Here is a 19,461-nt window from a genome sequence, read left to right as displayed (position 1 = left end):
CAAGTGATGGGATCAGTCATACAGTTACAGGGTCAACAATGAATAGTTAGTGAAAGAAAAAGAATCCCCCCCTCTGCTGATGTAACAATGGCAATGCCTAGCAATTGGCTGATTTTCTCTGTTACCTTCATTAACACCATTGCTTAATTGTGTTAGGAAGAGTTTCCAAATGCAAAGCAGGTTACATTAGATAAATATTTCTCTACCTAGATCTTCCTTATGGAATGACTTTACTTGTACCTGTAATATGTCACACTCCTGTGACACATGTTATTTTGCATGAAATCTAATAATGCATTGGACTTGGGCTGGTCCCAACTCAATGCATTATGAGCTTATCAACTGTACATCAAGGATTATTATAGGTGCTGATTTGCATTGTTATTTACAATACAGAGGCAACAATGTATCATAGCACTCTAGAGTAAAACTACTAAATTAAATGTTCTATACTATCTTACCAGTAGCAAAGTTCTCATAGTGTTTACATCATTTACAAGGATCTAAAATATTTGACAACCTTGAACAGAATTACAGGCAAGTATGCTGCTCAAAGTATACTTTTGCAGCTGCAAGAGCATCTCTCAACTGACCAATGTTTACACCCACACCTTGCACACTTTCATCTTTTCCCCCAGCCTACAAAATACAATGAGCATCACTCATTCATACATTATCTGATTTCAACCATACCTTGCCCCCTAAAATATCTGTGACCACTGCAGCCCAGTTCCTAGCATCCAAACCTTTTGCCTTAGCAGCCTCAGACACACAATTGATATGTCCCACTTTGCCTTCAGCATAGTCAGAGCTGAAAACATAGACTGATTTTCCTAACTTTTTTGCCTGCTGGGCAACTGCCTGTAAAACCTATACCAACATGTCAGTGCATCCTAACCGAGGGAACAACTGACAAGACCTTTGTATTAGCAGTGACATCAAGAATTGCAAAATATGCGTCGGAACCCGGGTTAGCTTCGAAGTAGGCGAGTACATCAGATGCAGCCTGCAACAAGCCTCATGATATTCTGCTTAGAAGCACTGATGCTGGTTAAGAGACTCACGGCTCTGATCGTAGTCGCCTCCTTCTCCTTCATCTCCCGATCAAAAACCTTGCGTACCACGGCAAGACGATCACGAAGTTCAGCCTTCTTCAGCACCGAAATGTCCGCTTGACCAAGATCCTGCATTGTGGGGAAGGTGAGTGCCTTCGAAGTATTATTGTACCGTCAAACTAAACATACAAACGTAAATGCTTTCAATCCCGTATCCTTCTCGATACTATTCATCGTTTCTAGCCGATTGAGTTGTGCTTGTAGCGCATTCGCCTTCTGACGTGCCTGCGCAGCTTCATGTCCTGTAACGGCTACAATACGCCGAATACCCTTTGCAATCCCGGACTCTTCTGTGACTATGAAATCTGTAATGTCACCAGTCTTCATGACATGACTAAACATAGAATGAGTGATCTATTCCTAGGAATAAAAAACATTCTCACGTTCCACCACAGAGCTCGATGCTTGTCGATCTCCACTTCGGGTTGCTAATATCTGTAATGATCTCGTCGACATCGAAGCCTAGCGATACAACGCGGACAGGATCAGGATACGCCTCGCCAAAAACTGCCCTGAGCCCGGGAATACTTTGAGCTACGCGCAATCCAACTTCTTTGCTATAGACGGGCACATTACGTCGAATCCAATCTCGGCTCATCTCTTCAATCCTAGTCAGTTCTGATGCAGGTATTTGTGCCTTATGGGAGAAATCGAAGCGAAGCTTAGTAGGAGCGACGAGGGAGCCCTTCTGATCAATATGATCCCCTAAAACATCACGGAGACAGAAGTTCAAAATGTGTGTCGCGGTGTGATTGTTGCGTAGTGGCCATCGTCTTAGCTAACACTCCCCCATTAACCACAAACGCAGACTAGCCGGCAAGATGTGGACAGACCTCATCATATGACGATATCACCTCGTTCCCAACTTGCAAGTCGCCGTACTTGAGATGACCAATATGCAAGACATACCCGTTGAAAACTTGGACGTTAGCAACTTCGAATTCGGCGACGCCATCTATAATAATGCTTCCAGTATCAAACTCCTGACCGCCCGATTCGGCGTAGAAGCTAGTGCGATCGAGGACAATGCCAAAATCCTCATCGCGTGATGTGGTCGATGTCGAGGTCACGAAAGATCTGTTCGAGTATATTGCCACAATGTGGGCGATGACATTCCCGGGCACTGGGTGGGTTTGAGACAATGTATTCGTTGATATGGGATATTCACATACTATATTTAGTAGTATCATCCGTCTTCGCTACACCGAGTGTCTTCTCCAACTCTGCGATGTCATGAACATCAAGCTTGATAGCCTCCTTGTCACCCTTTTTCGGATTCGCCTTGCTGGCTTCTTTCGATTGTGCCTGAGCCGCATCGAACTCTTCGTCATTGACGTTGAGACCAAGTTCATCCGCCATTAGACGCGTCAAGTCAACTGGGAATCCGTAGGTATCGTAAAGTCGCCAAACATCTTTCCCCGATAGCTCACTCCTTCCTTGTTGCTTGACACGAGATACGTACTGATCGAACAACCTCTCTCCGCGATCGAGTGTACGAGAAAAGGATTCTTCCTCTTCATTCAGAATTTCTTGGATCTCCTCTGTTCTTTTAGTAATTTCTGGAAATACATCACCCTTTAAACGTCATTAGCAATCAAGCAATAACACTGGGCACCAGATAACAGACCAGCTGTTGAATGACGGTGGGCATCAAAGATGAGAAGAAAGTCCCGATGTTCACTCCAAATTTCTTCCGCGCATAGCGGCACCCTCTGCGCAAAATACGCCTAAGCACGTAACCGCGTCCAACGTTGTTAGGTACACCTCCATCGCTGAGCGCGAATGTCAGTGTTCGTACGTGATCAGCGATGACGCGGTAGGCAGTGTCTACTCCATCCTCATCATCAGCTCCGAACTTTCCTTGGTATGGCCTAGCGCCAGTCAGCTCCTGAATTCGAGAGAAAATTGGGGTAAAGATATCCGTGTCATAATTGGAGCGTTTTCCTTGGATGATGGACACCAAACGCTCAAATCCCATGCCAGTGTCCACGTGTTGGGCGGGCAGTACTCTAAGAGAACCGTCATCTTCCCTGTTATATTGCATGAAGACGTTGTTCCAGATCTCCAAGACGTCAGGATCGTCCTTATTGACAAGATGTGCAGCGTTTCGACCGCCGATGCGATCGAAATGGATCTCGCTGTTCCATGAATACACATTACACAACAGAAGCATAGAACTACACACCTGCATGGTCCACATGGTCCAGTAGCTCCCATTTCTAAACCAGCCACCTTGTGAATGACAACTCTGATCATGGGATTCAAGCTCACCCCAAAAGTTATCCTTAGCATTTCCAGGCAAAATATGATCCTCAGCGATCCCTTGCGCGATCCAGAATTTCCGTGCTTCGTTATCAGCATCAAGCCCGTTCAAGGGATCTCCCTCGAAATACGTTACATAAAGTCGATCCTTCGGAAGCTGATAAACCTCTGTCAAGAGCTCCCAGGAGAATGCAATTGCTTCTCTCTATCCACTAATGGATCACGACTTGAATGGAAAAAGTGAACAATGTCGACTTGCCTTGAAATAATCACCGAAAGACCAATTACCGAGCATCTCGAAAAAGGTATGATGATAAGAATCCTTGCCGACATCTTCTAAGTCTTCGCACAACTTTGAGCACACACAATTATACCATATTCCCCAAACCTACCGTTGTGCTTCCCCCCTGCCCTAATGCACTTCTGGCTGTTGAAGGCGCGCCTGAGCCGCGCCAGCTCCGATTGTGGATCCACAGTACCAAGAAAAATGGATTTGAACTTGTGTAAAATCAATGGGTGTCATTTTCCCAGTTCCAAAAATTCTCACTTGATTCATTCCCGCGTTCGCAAACAGCAGCGTAGGATCTTCGTATGGGATGGTAGACGAAGACGGAACCATGGTGTGATTTTTCGACAGAAAAAAATTGAAGAATTCTTGCCGAATCTTTGCGGAAGACCACGCTGAGACTGTTGATGTCGCCATTGTTGCACAGGTGCGAAAAGAATGAGCGCGGACTCCCCGAAGGTCAAGGATGAATCGCATGCGAGTCAGATTGATCATTGATCAACAGCCGCCAGGCAGGACAATATGGTCACGTGCGTGAGCGAGGATAAAATCATAAACGATTGCTCAAATCATCTCGCGTAAGCGATATCGGCATATGCCGTATCCCAATCCGGACTGCTGCCTTACTTACAGCTACGGGCCACGGTACATCCACTTGCGGCGACAATCCTGAAGAAACGGTGAGTGAACAGACCCAACCATTATCATACACTGCTTTTTATGTCATTTGGAATACCCTGGACACTTTTGACGTCGTCAATGCTGCAATGAACCCATTGGAGGCTGGATGATATGCAAGGCCCTTGGATGAACTTCTAGCTGATTACGCTATCCATAGTGTTGACATTCGCCCCTCACTACTCGCAAGATGTCTCTCGTAGTCCCCGAAGCACATCAACAGTTTCAGGTAGAGCACCATTGTGTGCCATATCTTGAAGTCATCTACTCATTTAGCTGTAGCACATTCTTCGGCTCCTTAACACCAATGTTGACGGCAAACGCAAGATTATGTACGCATTGACGGAGATTAAAGGTGTCGGTCGCCGTTATTCGAATATTGTGTGCAAGAAGGCGGACGTTGATCTTAACAAACGGTGCGCTCATTCCTTTACGATACTATTGACTATTAAGCTGAGACACGCACAGTGCTGGCGAGCTTAACTCTGATGAGCTCGAGCGCCTCGTCACCATTATTCAAAATCCGACACAGTTTAAGATACCTACGTGGTTTTTAAACAGGCAGCGCGACATTGTTGATGGCAAAAACTCGCAAATTCTTTCAAATGGTGTTGATTCAAAGCTCCGCGACGATCTGGAACGGTTGAAGAAGATTCGGGCTCACCGTGGGCTAAGGCACTTCTGGGGTCTCCGAGTGCGGGGCCAACACACCAAGACTACTGGTGCGTTCGCTCAAAAACTTTCATTGATAGAATATTAAATCACCGATAGGTCGTCGCGGGAAGACTGTCGGTGTGTCGAAGAAGCGCGGTTAGATACTTGCAAATGTCGTATGCAATTGTATCTATTTCTCGCAGTTTCAGTATATGTGATATATGCATCTGTGTTCGCCATGCTATTGGGCAATAGTACAATGAATCATCCCCAAGGCTTCACCCGCTTTGAACGATTGATTATGCAAAGTATATATATTTTCCAGTCCGCTGCGAGCGATCAGCCTACGCGTCGCACGCATTGAACTCGAGCTTGGTTGCTTGATTAGCAGACGTCAGCGTAGCTCCGTTCACGTGATGCTGCGAGGTTCATGGCTGCTACTAGAACACTCTCGTTCGCTCGCCTCCTCGAGATACTTAAGTTATGTAGAGTCCTAAGTATAATCGGGAAATGTCCCTGGTACCAGTACCCCACACGTGCACCTTTGCTAAAGCATCTCAGAACGATAGTACTCGTTCGTCAATCTCCTTCGCGATGGCTACTTGGACATATCCTACCGACATGCACCCTTGGTTTCGAACACCGTCTCTCAAACGCAAGTTGACCGATGTCAATGTTTCTGTTGTTGCAGAGCATGGTTCTACTACACCACCGCCCACTGTGTGTCATAAGCGACGCAGATGTGATGTGCTGGAGCGAGGGCTCGCGCGACTGACATTGGCGGCTTGTTGCGATAGGCCCACAGATTCTGTATCAACCAACTGCGACCCTAATCGCGCATCTGGCCTAGGTCGAGCAGCGTCCAGCTCTGCCTCTGCAATCGTGAACAGCGTGGAACCGTCTGCAGGTCTCCCAACACCATTGACCGAACCTTCACTTCTACCCACGGCTCTAGATCTGCCTTCAATTCCCATTATCTTTCCCAGTTCAGTCGATGAACCTACGTCTCCTGGCCACGTGAATGATCAGCCGGATGTGCACATGAAGATTCCGTCATGGTATGAGGTGGAGAAAGATCGTACGTTAAATTCACCGTGCTGCAGGCTATGATAGATGCACCCTAACAATTGAACTAGGCATTGTCATCACCGAGTTAGAGGACTCCGACCTGGAGGAGGATCTATCCACCTCAGACGAGTTGTTCATCTCTCCTGCGCTCCTCGGTCGTCTACCAAGGCAGCTACTATCCCTACCCTCCCGTGCGCCAAAAACCGACTCAAGCAGAGCCTTGGTATTATTCAAGCCCCCCATTATCGCAGAACCGTTCTCCAGAGAGAATAAGAATAAGGTGGACGAGGAAGATGAAGCAGCTGGCAATAGGCAGGACACGGACGCGGACACTCCGATGGACATCCAAGCGGATGACGATAATGATATGGAAATAGAGTTGCTTTGATATATGTGGATCCATCCATGTGCCCAACACTAGTCAAGCAGAATTTTGCAGATATACAAGCATTCTTCAGACGTACGGACATAAAGAATACAACCGAAGACCTAACACAGCGACGATAAACGAAAAAAGAGGTAAAAATTTGGGCGTTATTAGAAGACGATGTGGATGGAATATTCCAATACAGAAACGTCGACGAGTTCATGGACACCTGTGAGGATGGCAGTTATCTTGACGTAGACCCCGGGTTATTCCCGAAATGTAATGACGCGGATGACCTGCTCTGAATGTCGCCCTTGAGAGACTCAGTAGCCAGGCCAATAACGCTTCGATCGTCGGAATACAACCTCTCAGCGTTGTTGACATACGAATGATGATGGCGAGCGTGAGCATGAGGATGTGGGACGTGATGCATTGGCGCTTGCGCATAAGGTGCACGAAGGCTGATCGACGAAGGCGAGGTGACTGTGTTGGAGGACACAACCGGTGCGTGTCCGACTGCACTGGGAGGTGAGGTGGTTCCCATTTGACGAGGAAGATCGCGGTGGGAGTGATCGCGCCCTTGATGCACGTGTTCACATGCTTGCAGAGTGTCCTGAACATTGGGATGAGGCGAGAGCGGAGTAGGTGTTGTGGGATGAGGAATGTTGTGATGATATCCCACATTAAGCAGGTTGATCGACCCCGCACCGTGCCCAATAGGGATATGCTGTTCGTACTGAGATCGTGTCGGTACATGATTTTGTAGGTGGGGGCGCTGCGACGATTGGGGCTGGACCTGTGGTTGAGATTGCAAGAATGCATGAGAACGAGCTTGTTGGTGGGAAGACACCGATTGCGTAGAGGGTTGCTGAATCTGAGGGCGAGGTTGGATGGGAGGCTGAACTACAGCAGTAGTTGCCTGAGTAGGCTGGTTTTGCGATGCTTGAGGCGACAGTACAGGTTTTGCCTCGGAGGGACTATCTACCGACATTTCAGCCTCTTTGTCAAAGTCCTTGTCGACGAGGTCGGCATCTTCGTCCTCACCGTTCTGGGACGCAGAAGCGGAAGGCCCAGCCTCGGCTGCCTGTGTGGCTTTTTGAGCAGCTATTTCGTCCGCAGTGAGGAAACGACCACCGGGACCACGAGGGCGACGCATGGCATGTTTGTGACGCGATTCGTGCAGATAGGGCTGCACAATTTAGAGGTGAGCTATGGGTAGAAAATGAGTATGCGCCATCGCAAAGCAGCACACCTTTCTCTGTCTGGAAAGTCTGTGGAGCTCCTCGAGGCGGGCTCGAGCAACGCGTCTTTTGAGAATGCGATAATATTGCTTCGCATTCACGTAAAGCGGTTCCTCGTCAAGTGGAGGATCGTCTTGGATTTGATCGACAGAGGGGTCTGGTTCGCGATGATCGTGAGGAGTAGCATCTGTGGGCGGAAGTTGATGAGAAAGAAACAAATTATGAGGGGAGTGAGGGATGGGGGTGGAGGAAGGCGACGGGCGGGGAGAAGGTTGGCGAGAGGGGTGGGGAGGTGGGTAGAAGTTGTAGAGGTGATGTTGGTGATGGGCTGTAAAAGATTGATGAGCAAAAACAAGATGCAAGGGATAGCGAAAGGCACAGACGATACGGATGGTAAGGATTTGGGTTGAAGAGCTGATCGACGGGATCCATTGCGGACTCGAGGAGACACCTGAGTGGACGAGCAGCTATTCACGCTGATTGGCCCTCCGCCCTGCATAAGGGAGGCGCCGTGCATCACGTGGTGCGCCCTCTCCCACGCGCACCGCGTCGCCTGCGCGTCGCGCCCGCAGTTTACACTCCCACTTCCATGGAGGCCAAATTGTAAGTGCCCCTGTTTCTCTTCCGCCTGTGTGCGCTCACTCATCCCGTCATAGGAAAGCACTCAAGGTCGTAGATCTCAAGGAGATAATCTCGGCTGCCAGTCTTGCCGTGCCAAGCAAATCCAACAAGCAGGATCTCATCGCCCGTATCCTCGCGTCTCCTACTGCTCTCGACGTCTACAATGCACGGCATATTCCATCAAACCAATCCTTGAAGAAATCTCCTATAAAACAAGTCGTTCCCCCACCCTCAGACGATGTCCCGGTGAGTTACCATTTCTGTTCTCGCTGCTAATGCTCATACCAGTTGGGGTAGGCCGCAGAGTACGTCATCCCATGCCTTCTCCTATGTCCACATTTTCATCATTTCCCTCCAGTAATGAATCCATTTCGGAAGTGACAATAGCAGACTCGCCTTTGGCTACAGCTCCTGCTAGTTCAGCCAACTCTATGTCCCGACCATCCCCACCGTCACCAGTACGCATTCTCTCTCATTATACGAATTTTAATCTCAGCCTGTAGCATGCGAGCATTCTTGTGCCTATTGCGAGCCCTCCAAAGTCACCGGCTGGTGTCGTGTCGTCGCAGGACGAAGAACTCGAGAAACGCAAGGCTCGCGCCGCACGATTTTCTATTCCTCTTGTAGAACAGCCCAAACGTTCTCCATCATCCAATTTGCTAGGCCCCGCTTATCGCGTCTCAACAAAAGCCCTCATGAGTGCCTCTCTCGATGTGCGACTCGATCCATCTCTCTTATAGCTTCAACTCACCGTGAACACGCTTGTTTATAGGACCAGGAAAAGATGGCTGCTCGCGCCGAACGCTTCGGTACAGGACCGCCTGCATCCGCATCAATCATAGAGCGCGCAAGCCGTAAGAAAAGAAGTGCTTCCCTAATGGAAGCTGTGGACGCGGAAGAGATGGAGCGAAGAAAAAAACGAGCCGAGAGGTTTGGTTTATCGGTGGTGGTCAGCCGTATCTATCACTATCGCCGTATATTTCAACTCACATGCGGTGGTCGATATAACAGGGAACCGAAGCTTAACGTATGTAGGTCTTGTATTGATACATTCTTAAGAGTTGGCCCCTCGTAGAGGTTTGCGAAGCAATATGCGTTTTCTGCTGCATGATTTGATGTCGCCGATGTCCCGTGTCGTAGAGATTGTAATTCGGGCACAGTAAACTTCAATTGATGCGTACCTTGCTTAGTGAGTGGTACTGGTAATGAGTGGTCGACGTACTTTTTACAAGTGTATTGTGCTGAACGCCGCTTTTGCCTGGTGCAGTCGACATTTAAGTTTGAACTTTCAGAAGTAAAGCTGATTCCCCAATTGTCTACGGTCCCACAAGAAGTCTAATTGGCAGTGGTTCGGACTGTTGTCCAAGCAAGGCACTCAAGAGCATCTTTGGCGCGACGCAGCGTCCCAGTGGCTTTCCGCCCACCGGAAACGCTCTAAAAATACATTTTTTCGGATCGAGAGACCGCTGCAGAAAAATACATGCAGAAACTATATGGTAAGGGAGGGTGGTGCGATCCTCGATTAGCTACGAGAAAGAGAGGGCGCTCTCCTATGTCTCTACCAAGCGCGGTGCGAGTCGAATCTCACTGGTTGCCCTTCCGGTCAAGCAGAGACTGCGTAAGCTTCCAGTATTAGGAGCATTTTAAAACGATTCTACCGGGCGCGGTAGTTTTGAGGCTTGTAGTCCGTCAGCCCCACACCAATTAGATTTGCGAAAATAAAATATTTAAGCTCAATGAACTAAGAATCTTAGTCAGAACGGCCACACAGACTATAGGCGGCTGCTCACTGATTACAAACGCGGTCACGTGTATAGCGGCACAATCGCGGCGTTGAACTTGGAAGTCAAAGTTAAACACCGTGTTCAGTTGAACTATTCGGTATACGTCTTTCAGGTCACTACCTGCAATAAGTACCACAGGGCCGAAGTACTACTAACTGTCTACATATACCGTATCGCATCGGCATGCGTCCACGCTCGATTCCGAATATTATAGAGGTATGCTTTCTTTTAGATGTCGCGCTAGGTGTTCACGGATGCTTATGATACCTCAGTGCCAATCTATGGTGGCTTATGAACAAGAATTAGCAGCGCTTCGTGAACCGATTTCTCTGCCCGAATCAGAAGAAACATGGGATGCCATTGGAGACGCGCTCATGCGTTTTGCAGCTCTGTCTCGTGGAAATGGTACAAAATATCCTCAGGAAACCATTGTTACCCTGCGATCCGTGTCTCGGTCTCTTTGCCAGGCTGCTAATTCAGAACGATCTCGCTTGTCCGGAATCGCCCTGGACCTCTTTAGTACCCTTGTCAGCGTCATGGATCGTTCATTTGAGTCGCTGATTCCGCTTTTCCTGCCTACGCTCCTTGCTCTATGCGCGCGTTCCAACAAGGTGTTCGTCTCTCGAGCTCGATCCTGTCTCCTTTCCCTCATTGAACATACTCGCTCCCCCACAATACTCCCTTATCTGGCCGAATCATCCAAGGATAAAACAGTTTCCCTACGTATTGCTGCCGCAGAAGGTATCTTGGCTTGCCTAAACTGTTTTAATCCACCAGATCTCGAGAAAGAGCCTCGGGCCCGTGAGGTAGAAGCAATCATTAGATCAACTGCTACTGATGCTAGTGCAGACGTTAGAAAAATTGGACGCCAGATATTTGAAGCGTATAGAGTCCTTCTACCCCAGCGATTGGATCGGTGCGCCAACCACATGTGGCAAAGCGTTGAACACATTGTATTCTGACTATTTACCATAGATTCACTCAGCCTCTTACCCCCACGATCAGGAAATATCTTGATATTAAACCCAAGCCTGCATCACAAGCTCAATCCAATCCCCCCAGTCGACCGCCGTCCTCACAGTCAATTAATTCACTGCAAGGTGCATCATCTGAACTCCACTTCTCCTCCTCTACGTCGGCTTTATCGTCTGGTACCAGAGAAACTGCCACAAGGGGAGCTCATCAAACTGCATTCCATGTACGATCGGCGTCTGTGCTAGGAATAGCCAGAGAAGCAAGTAACTACCCACGCAACAGGCCAGGGGAGAAGGGTAAATCCTACACCACTAAGACTTCTACGGTACGACCACCGCCCACGCGACATATAGCGGTGCAGCCGCCCCAGCGATCCGTAGGGAAAAGCACAAAGGGCATGCCTCCTCCTGACTTCGTGCCCAAGCGGTCCGCCCAGGAAATACGTAAAACGGGAACGTCCGAGATTCTGACTGGACAACCGGATAATCTACATGCAATTGAACACTCAACAGGGGCTGTATTGCACTCCGTTTCGAGTACATCTGGAACGCAGACTTCTTGTTCACGTCCCGGCTCTTCGAAGATTGATAGCACTAGTGGGGGGCCGACCCGCATGCCAACAAAACAAGACGTACAACCTCGTGCCCAAACTGGTCCTATCCGGCCTACATCTATCGAGGCCCAGAGGACACAGCAAGAAGCGGTGGAGAGGAAGGAACGCGTTGTTGGCGGTGCTAGGCGTGTGTTGGTTGTGTCGGAACTGTCGTCAGTGTCGTCAACATCGTCGGCGTCCAAAACTGAGAGCAATCAACAGAAAGTCCCATCCAGAGGGCCTGGTCGCAAAGTGCGACAGAATAGCACAAGCAAAATCGCGGAAAAAGCGAAGCCGCTGCCACTGAAGGACTCAGAGACACGTAGTCGCGAGACAGTCTCGAAGAGTAGGCAGCATTCTGGAGGGACAAGAAATCTTGGGCAAGCAACCGCCCCGATAGTAACTCAAGCCGGAGACAAAGTAATGACCGTCAACGCCCCACGAACATGCGCTCCGACACCCTTGTTAGACTCTGCCACGGAGAATCTCGACGTTATCAAGCCAGCATTGGTACCTTTGCCTCCATCTCCGACTCCCACGGAAATTGTCGACCCTATCACTCCAATGCGCACTTCTGCTCGCCTCCCCGGTGTATCGTTGCCTGCTCAGACACCGATCTCAGCCCTTGTGGCTGATATACAGGGAGGTTTCTTGTGCCCGCCGTCATCACCACTCACTCCAATCCCCCCCTTACCATCGGAGACTAATTTGCACAACCCCCACTTACCCTTGTGGAAGCCCTTGAGGCCCATGAGCAGAGCAACGGCGCCCGCTCGTTTCGATAGTTCACCGGAAACCATACGGCTCAACTCGGTGGTACGCTTACCGACTGAAAAGCCCAGATCGACACTGGAAGAACTAGTGATAAATCTCTGAAGGTGATAGTCGGCTGCTGGCACTAGCTATAGCAGACGGGAAGGTCTATGGGGTTCGAATTGACAACACGGATTTACATATCTGCGTGCGTTGTAGGCTTATGTAGTGCATTAAAACGGGATGGTTTCATCAACAGCTGTCAACAGACTACGAGTCTGAGCTGCTAGAAAATCAGAGGTGATTGTGTTGGTACATCATACAACACGACGTACCTCTTCATGCCTCTAGTGCGTCAAGAATCGTCTGCCCTTGGCCCTCCGCCTGACAAGTATTTTTCGGCCCGAAATGCTCTTCTTTCTGGCAAGGAACCCATGTTTGCGTTTCCTCTTTCGCTGTGACGGCTGATATTCGGCCCCCCGGGAACTGTATCGGACTTGCTGCAGAGCAGTGAGGATAGCGGAGGGCGTGCTCGACCTGTTGAGAAGACATAAATTTGTCGACAGGCGGTTGGAAAAGAATGTGGATATTGTGGAGGGTGCGCAGACGGTAGAAAACGTCGCAGCAATGGGAGGACGGGCAAGGAGGGCGGGAGGACTGGAGAGTAATCGCAACAGTTGGAGGGGAATGCGGGGCATACTGCGTTAGAGCTCCTTTCGGTCTGCAAGGACGCAGAGACAATGACAGGAGAGTATTGCTCAGGTCACCCGTGACGGCAGGCGGACAGACACGCTAGATGAAAAGTTGAAGAGGCCTTGCAGTAGCGCGCGACCGCGCATGGGCGTCTAATAAAGGACTCCGATTTGAGGTCTGCTCGTGTTCACGTCTTCCGTTTTCTTGTTGCCAAAGCTCATGCTCGGCCATGTCCACGCCAACTCCTGGAAAGGCTCGTCAGTCAGGAATCCCAACGCCAGGTAAACCGAGTGGTCTTCCGACGCCAGGTCGACTGCGATCCACATCCTCTGCTACTCAACTTCCCCCCCAATCCCAAGACGAAGAATATATCACCAGAGCATTTGCTGATGCGATCAAAGCCAATGACCCTGCCCAGCACCGTCCCGCACGTTCTAGTGACGTGTCTTCCGCCTCACTTTCGCCTTCATCTCTTGTTTATCCCCCTCAAAGTGGCAGGCGATCCGTCGCAGGCCGGCCATCTTCTGTAGCATCCTCCTCGTCTGCGGTGAGCTCTGCGCCCTCTCGTACGCCTAACCAGAACACCAGATCCATCACCGCGCGTCCTCCCAGCCGTCAATCTGATGCTTTTGTTCGGAGCTCAAGCCGTACTAGTGGGACATTTGAAGTGGGCGACAGTGTTAGGATTGAGTCCCTCGGTTTCGAGGGTACACTCAGATTTCTTGGAGAGATAGACGGAAAGCCTGGTCATTGGGCTGGGGTTGAGCTAAGTGGTGGCTTTTCTGGGAAGGGGAAGAATAATGGCACTGTAAATGGGTAAGTTCTTATCCTCTTTTCAAGTGTAAGGGACAGTTAGTCCGCTGGTCTTATACCTATCGCAAATGACGTGTCCAGTTACCCTCCCTGATTACATGTTTCTCATGTTTCAGCACCAGGATGAAAGTGCTGTTCTTCACATCCGAGCAGTCGAGCCATGGGCTTCGATGTTGGTATACTGTATATAATGGCGAATGTCACTTCGCTTAGCTGCCAGAAGTTTCCTGCCTTTTGTCCGCCAATTGCTCATACAATATTCTTTGAAGGAAACAATACTTTGCATGCCCTCCTAATTGCGGTGTGTTCGTAGCTACGACGAAACTCTCGCCTCCTACTACCGGCGTCCATTCTATGTCGCGTCCATCCTCTGTTGCATCGTCACGGAATGGACGAATAACGCCTTCGGTGTCGATATCGGGTCGAATCACGCCCTCCCAATCTACAGTTTCCACAGGTCGTAAAACGCCGTCGGCCTCCACCTCAAGCGGGCGGATCACCCCCTTGACTAATGGCCGAGTTACACCGTCGACCATTGCAGGACGTCGGACACCCGGGCTCCCTCCTCCTGCTTCACGCTCTCGACCCACAAACTTTGGTCGAGTAAGTTCCGCGGTAACTCCCATCCGGAAAGGTTCTACTTCCACCGCCATCACTCCGGGTTCTCGTGCCTCAAAGTATGTGGGTATGACGGCCAGGCAGCTTGATTCACGTCAATCAGGGGCTGCAAGTCCTTCACGCGGATCGGCAAGTTCAAATAGCCCACCACGATCTTCAGGGTACTCGTCTCCTATGCACGGCCTTTCCTATGCTTCCTCTCCAACACGAATAACCTCTTCACCATTTACAACACCGAAAGCAGTATCTAACGGACGCGCATCAAATATAGGTGTCGGAATGCCATCGACAACACCATCGAAGACTCGCCCATCATTCAATACACCACGAGCAAGGATACCAAGTGCCATTGCAATGCCACCACCCGCATCCCCCTCTTTACCTCAGTCAGCTCGCTCCGTATCTCTAAGCGACCGTGATCATCATTTGCAGGAACAAGAACTCGGCTCAATATCCGATCTAAGGATGAACGGCAAAGCTCTAGAGGACAAGATTGCGGAGCTCATGTCAGGCAGGATTCCCTCTGGTTCTATAAGCAGGCCCAGCTCGTCGGCATCTGTACAATCGAGCCACGCGAATGCGGATATGCAGGGGCAGTTGAACCAACTCCAAACTCGGCTGGATTCTCTCGAGAATGAGAATCAACAATTACGATGTGCAGCGACGGAGGATCAGGACAAAACTGCTCGCTTGGAGGGCGTTCTAGCTGAACAGAAACAGAGTGCGGCGCGCATAGTCGAGTTGGAGGCAGCAGTCAGAACGACTGAGCGGTCACTTAACGAACGAGAGACGATGATTGAGAGCCTAGAGCGTGCTGCACAGCAAACCACGTTGGACATTGACAAGGTCCGAAACGACGCTGAGGCTAGGACGAGGGATATTCAATCCAAGTTGGATGACAAGGAGGCCCTTGTAGCCAATCTCAAAGAGCTCATTGAAGCTAAGGAGGGGCTTCAATCCGAGAATGACGCCGTCTTGCGAGCCAAGGACGCAGAAATCACACTATTGGAAGCTCGGGTGCAGAAGGCATACACGGAGCTTGAGGAGGAGAGAAAGGAGCTAGGAAGCCAAGTAGACGAGTTGCGGAAAGCGGGACAAGTGGGTCCGCGTTGTCTCTACTCCTGCGATGTGCTGATGTTTGTGGCAGGAAACTATCGCGCTCTACGAGGAGCGTTTGAGCGCAGCCGACAGCCAGCGTTATGAGTTAGAGGATATGATAGCGTCTCTAGAAGAGCAGCTTCGTGCACAAGCTCAGCCACCGTCCCCTACCACTGCGCAGCGACAAGCTGCGACTGCGGTCGAGATTGACAATGAGGCTCTCCGGGAACAAGTTCAGCATCTACAGAAAAGGATTTCCCTACTGGAAGATCAGTTGGAGGAGGCTCAAACAACATTTGACCGAGAAGAAGCAGCAGTGCGCGAACGGGTGAAGCGGTATAGGGAAAGAGAAGAGAACATCAAGAAAGAACTCAACGATGCTAAGAAAGAGACCGACAGGGTGATCCAGTCTGAAGAAAATGCTCGCCATCGAATCGAAGAAATGGAGGAAGCTTTGAGGGAGAATACGGTTGCCCTAGAGAACGCGAGAGCGGACATCGAGACTCTTCGCCACGAAGTTTCGGTACGTCCACTGTTTTCATCTCGTAGAAAAATATTGACCTGATTGTCCTGCAGGATCTGGAGGGCATTGCAAGCGGGGTAACCTCAAGCAACTCAGCTGAGAAGATTACGGAAGTGATGCAACGGTCCGCTAGTGATAAGGCTCGGTTGACGGAGGAGATCGCGCAGCTCAAACAACAATTAGTTAATGCGTTGTCTCGAGAAATTCAAGGCCCCTCTGGGGAGGCATCGGGTGATCTTAACACCAGTCTCAGCGATCTCCGAGCCGAGACCGAACTAGTGGGTTCTTACTGCATATATCAGTTGTGTACCGGTCTGATGCCCCAGTGCAGTTGCGCAGACTTTGTGAAGAGCGTCACATCGAGCTTGAAGCCGAACGCAAATCAACAGACGATTTGCGCGCACTTCTTCAGGAACGAGAGGCAGAACTCGACACGGTCCGTAGGAAGCTCAATCGCGATGTTCCGGTGAATGGCGTTGATAGCACCAAGACCACGTTGCCGTCCAAATACGATCTCGCAGCCGCACGGGAGGAGATTACTGGGCTTAAGTACGCTTTTTATCACTTTACAGCTAGAGGATTCACACCGAATGTGATTTTAGACATATTGTTCAGGAGCTGCAAAAGGAGAATTCGGCTGCTGCTCAAAGGAACAAGGTGCTTGAATCTGAGAATAGGTTGCTGTTGTCCGAAACCGATCAGCTGCGCGAGGTAGTTCAATTTCACGGATATTGTTGAGCGCCACTAAAGTTGCGGCTAGGACCTCAAAGCACTTGAGGAAAACGTGGAACAGAGTATTCTTCGCGAGGAGCAGGCACTGGCATCGGCAGACGGCACAGCCCCTGATGATGTTGTCGCGCTACAGAAGAAATATGAGGTGCGAGCGTCGATTCAGCTTTACGGATAGGCCTAACGATTGAATTTAAAGACCGAGCTGGAACAAGTGCGCAAGAAGCTCATGGAAGCAGATATGAAGAGCGCACGAACAATCCATGATGTAGGCTGTGTCTTGATGCATATGTCGGCGGTGTTGACGGAACCACTTGCAGCTCAACAAGGAGATTGGCGAACTGGAGACGTTGATCGAGTCCAAGGTGTGTGCATTTTCTACGCTTTTTGATAGCTGATGTGGAAATTTTATTCGCCATAGATCTACCGAGAAGTGCGCTACTATTATTTCTCATCTGGATAGGTGCTAATGGTCCAAATTGTATTCTTGCAGGACGAGCTCGAACGCGAGCTAGAACGACTGAAAGATAAACTCGCTCGCACCCAAAAGAAGTCGTCGAAGACGTCCAGCGGTTTGCCTTCCGACGACCGGTCTGTCAGCTCGAAGAGATCTACAGGCGAGATGTCTGCAGAGTCGACGCAGGAAGTCTGCGAGATCTGCGAGCGGCCTGGACACGACATCTTTACATGCGACCTGCTGAAAGAGGAAGCTCCACCCTTATCTTTGTCCACGCCAACATCGAGCGAGGAGCTGTTCTGCGAGGACTGCGAGGAACGCGGGCACACAGCAGCGAATTGTCCACATTCACTGGACGTCTTCTGATAGGTCACTCCTTAAACCCGAAGTTTTTATTCGTTCGTTCATCTACCCGACCCCGTACATTATACTGCTTTTCAGCGCTTCCACTACCCTCATTTCTACTCCATTTCTACTCAGATACGACGATTATTCACGTTCGTTTCATATCGATTATACCCTCGCATTGTACTTTGAGTCATGCTTCCCTTTCGTTTATTGGTGTCTAGCATATAGCCATACTTTATGATCATAATGCAGCTAGAGGAGTGAGGTAGCTCCTTCCATCAACTCAGGTTCACCGACAAGTGCATCACTTGGCAGGCCGTCAGTCGATCGCCGACACGATAAGCATCTGCCGTGTCCAAGTTCCAAATTACTGCAAGTTGCTGAAAACCTCAATTTCGAGTCGCGGGCTCAACCAAAATCCTTACCACAGACCAGAGATATGGATATCTATAATGCACTGTGCTCCGGATCACTCGGAGGGTCAGGGCTGTCGGTAATCCGAACGGTGGATATGCATACATCAGGCGAAGTAGGCAAATCACTTACTGGGCCGATCGTCTGCGGCACTCACACCTTTGCTCATATGCTGGCTACACAATGCACAGCCGACACGCATTGTAGTGTCAGGCTATCCTGAATTGAAAGGGCAGACGTTGCTGGAGAAACGTGCATACGCGCGAGAGAAACTGGACCATCTACGGACCCGGTAGGTACCAAGACGTTTGCAGTATATTATGTACTACACAGTTCTCGCCATTGATTATGCTGCAGGTTGATGTGGGAACCACGAGGCCACCGAGACATGTATGGAGCATTGCTCGTGCGCGAGACTGAGCTGGTACAAGCGGGGGAGGCTGACATCGGGGTGTTGTTTACCCACAACGGTACGCTAGCCGCACTCTCCCTGAGGATCCTTCCTGAGATAGATTTGGCAGAGGGCTACTCGACGATGTGCGGCCACGCGACTATCGCGCTCGGACGGGTCCTAGTTGACACCCACGACGAGGCCATCTTCCCGCAGCGAGAGCAGCTTGCGTATGACGAAGGGAAGGGGGAGACGGAGGTGCGCCTGCACGCGCCGTGCGGAGTGGTACGCGTGGCGGTGCCGACGGTGCGAAATGCCAACGGAGTACTTGTTTCTGACGGAGGGCGGCGTGTGCGATTCGTGAGCGTGCCGAGTTTTGTGTCAGCGCGCGATGTGAAGGTGGAGGTCCCAGAAGACAAACGGTGGAAAACGCTGAGAGAGGCGGGCCGGACAAGTGTGCGGGTGGATATTGCGTTTGGGGGTGCATACTACGCATTTGTGAGTGCGCAAGAGCTGGGGTTCGCACGGGGCCTGCGAGGAGGGTACGAGATGAAAGAGCTGGACGAGGCGAGTCGGACGGTGAAGGAGTTGGTTCGGGGGCGGGGGAAGTTGTTCGAGCATCCGACGGAGAGGGCATTGGAGTACATATATGGGGTGATCGTGACGGAAGAGGATGGGCTGGGGCTGTGTTTCTTTGCTGACCAGCAGGTGGACCGGTCGCCAACAGGCTCGGGAGTGAGCGCACGCGTCGCGTTGGAAATTGCGGGAGGGACGATGGCGGAGGGCGAGAGGAGACAGTTTGAGTCGGTGGTGAGCATCCGAGACGCAACAGGGGCAAGCGGATTCGTGGGCACGGCGGTGAAGACAGAGAGGGTGCGCGGTGTCGGGGGGCGGGAGTGGGCGGCGGTGCGGGTGGCGGTGGAGGGGCGGGCGTTCTACACGGGTGCACACGCGTTCGTCGTCGAGGGCGGGGGCGGGGGC

The 19,461-nt window shown here is 50.5% G+C and overlaps 7 protein-coding genes across 7 annotated transcripts; 5 read left to right on the top strand and 2 right to left on the bottom strand.

Moving 5' to 3' along the window:
• Positions 1 to 531: 531 nt before the first annotated feature.
• On the bottom strand, positions 532 to 3,996 carry FIBRA_08629 (uncharacterized protein; the record flags this gene model as incomplete). The annotated part of the gene is made up of 14 exons (XM_012330264.1): positions 532 to 639; positions 694 to 870; positions 920 to 1,006; positions 1,065 to 1,184; positions 1,245 to 1,449; positions 1,499 to 1,893; positions 1,949 to 2,238; positions 2,288 to 2,690; positions 2,743 to 3,253; positions 3,301 to 3,334; positions 3,387 to 3,575; positions 3,651 to 3,719; positions 3,770 to 3,875; positions 3,925 to 3,996. 14 exons carry the CDS (start codon positions 3,994 to 3,996, stop codon positions 532 to 534), a joined length of 2,766 nt encoding a protein of 921 aa, XP_012185654.1.
• Positions 3,997 to 4,531: 535 nt separating this feature from the next.
• FIBRA_08628 (uncharacterized protein) lies at positions 4,532 to 5,156 on the top strand (the record flags this gene model as incomplete). Its single annotated transcript, XM_012330263.1, has 4 exons — positions 4,532 to 4,570; positions 4,624 to 4,757; positions 4,810 to 5,063; positions 5,113 to 5,156. The coding sequence occupies 4 exons, from the start codon at positions 4,532 to 4,534 to the stop codon at positions 5,154 to 5,156; spliced, it is 471 nt and encodes a 156-aa protein (XP_012185653.1).
• A 433-nt stretch (positions 5,157 to 5,589) lies between these two features.
• FIBRA_08627 (uncharacterized protein) lies at positions 5,590 to 6,451 on the top strand (the record flags this gene model as incomplete). Its single annotated transcript, XM_012330262.1, has 2 exons — positions 5,590 to 6,073; positions 6,132 to 6,451. 2 exons carry the CDS (start codon positions 5,590 to 5,592, stop codon positions 6,449 to 6,451), a joined length of 804 nt encoding a protein of 267 aa, XP_012185652.1.
• Positions 6,452 to 6,674: 223 nt separating this feature from the next.
• On the bottom strand, positions 6,675 to 8,103 carry FIBRA_08626 (uncharacterized protein; the record flags this gene model as incomplete). Its single annotated transcript, XM_012330261.1, has 3 exons — positions 6,675 to 7,619; positions 7,683 to 7,999; positions 8,055 to 8,103. The coding sequence occupies 3 exons, from the start codon at positions 8,101 to 8,103 to the stop codon at positions 6,675 to 6,677; spliced, it is 1,311 nt and encodes a 436-aa protein (XP_012185651.1).
• A 157-nt stretch (positions 8,104 to 8,260) lies between these two features.
• FIBRA_08625 (uncharacterized protein) lies at positions 8,261 to 9,318 on the top strand (the record flags this gene model as incomplete). Its single annotated transcript, XM_012330260.1, has 7 exons — positions 8,261 to 8,274; positions 8,328 to 8,538; positions 8,590 to 8,597; positions 8,651 to 8,750; positions 8,796 to 9,005; positions 9,065 to 9,241; positions 9,304 to 9,318. The coding sequence occupies 7 exons, from the start codon at positions 8,261 to 8,263 to the stop codon at positions 9,316 to 9,318; spliced, it is 735 nt and encodes a 244-aa protein (XP_012185650.1).
• Positions 9,319 to 10,357: 1,039 nt separating this feature from the next.
• FIBRA_08624 (uncharacterized protein) lies at positions 10,358 to 12,519 on the top strand (the record flags this gene model as incomplete). The annotated part of the gene is made up of 2 exons (XM_012330259.1): positions 10,358 to 10,992; positions 11,052 to 12,519. 2 exons carry the CDS (start codon positions 10,358 to 10,360, stop codon positions 12,517 to 12,519), a joined length of 2,103 nt encoding a protein of 700 aa, XP_012185649.1.
• A 799-nt stretch (positions 12,520 to 13,318) lies between these two features.
• On the top strand, positions 13,319 to 17,693 carry FIBRA_08623 (uncharacterized protein; the record flags this gene model as incomplete). The annotated part of the gene is made up of 11 exons (XM_012330258.1): positions 13,319 to 13,905; positions 14,172 to 15,618; positions 15,668 to 16,141; positions 16,195 to 16,419; positions 16,473 to 16,690; positions 16,744 to 16,852; positions 16,902 to 17,018; positions 17,070 to 17,138; positions 17,191 to 17,235; positions 17,292 to 17,303; positions 17,364 to 17,693. The coding sequence occupies 11 exons, from the start codon at positions 13,319 to 13,321 to the stop codon at positions 17,691 to 17,693; spliced, it is 3,633 nt and encodes a 1,210-aa protein (XP_012185648.1).
• Between the last annotated feature and the right edge of the window lie 1,768 nt (positions 17,694 to 19,461).

Source organism: Fibroporia radiculosa (assembly GCF_000313525.1).
Source record: "Fibroporia radiculosa TFFH 294 genomic supercontigs, scaffold1277, whole genome shotgun sequence".
Lineage (NCBI taxonomy): Eukaryota > Fungi > Basidiomycota > Agaricomycetes > Polyporales > Fibroporiaceae > Fibroporia > Fibroporia radiculosa.
This window is presented reverse-complemented; position numbering and strand designations above follow the sequence as displayed.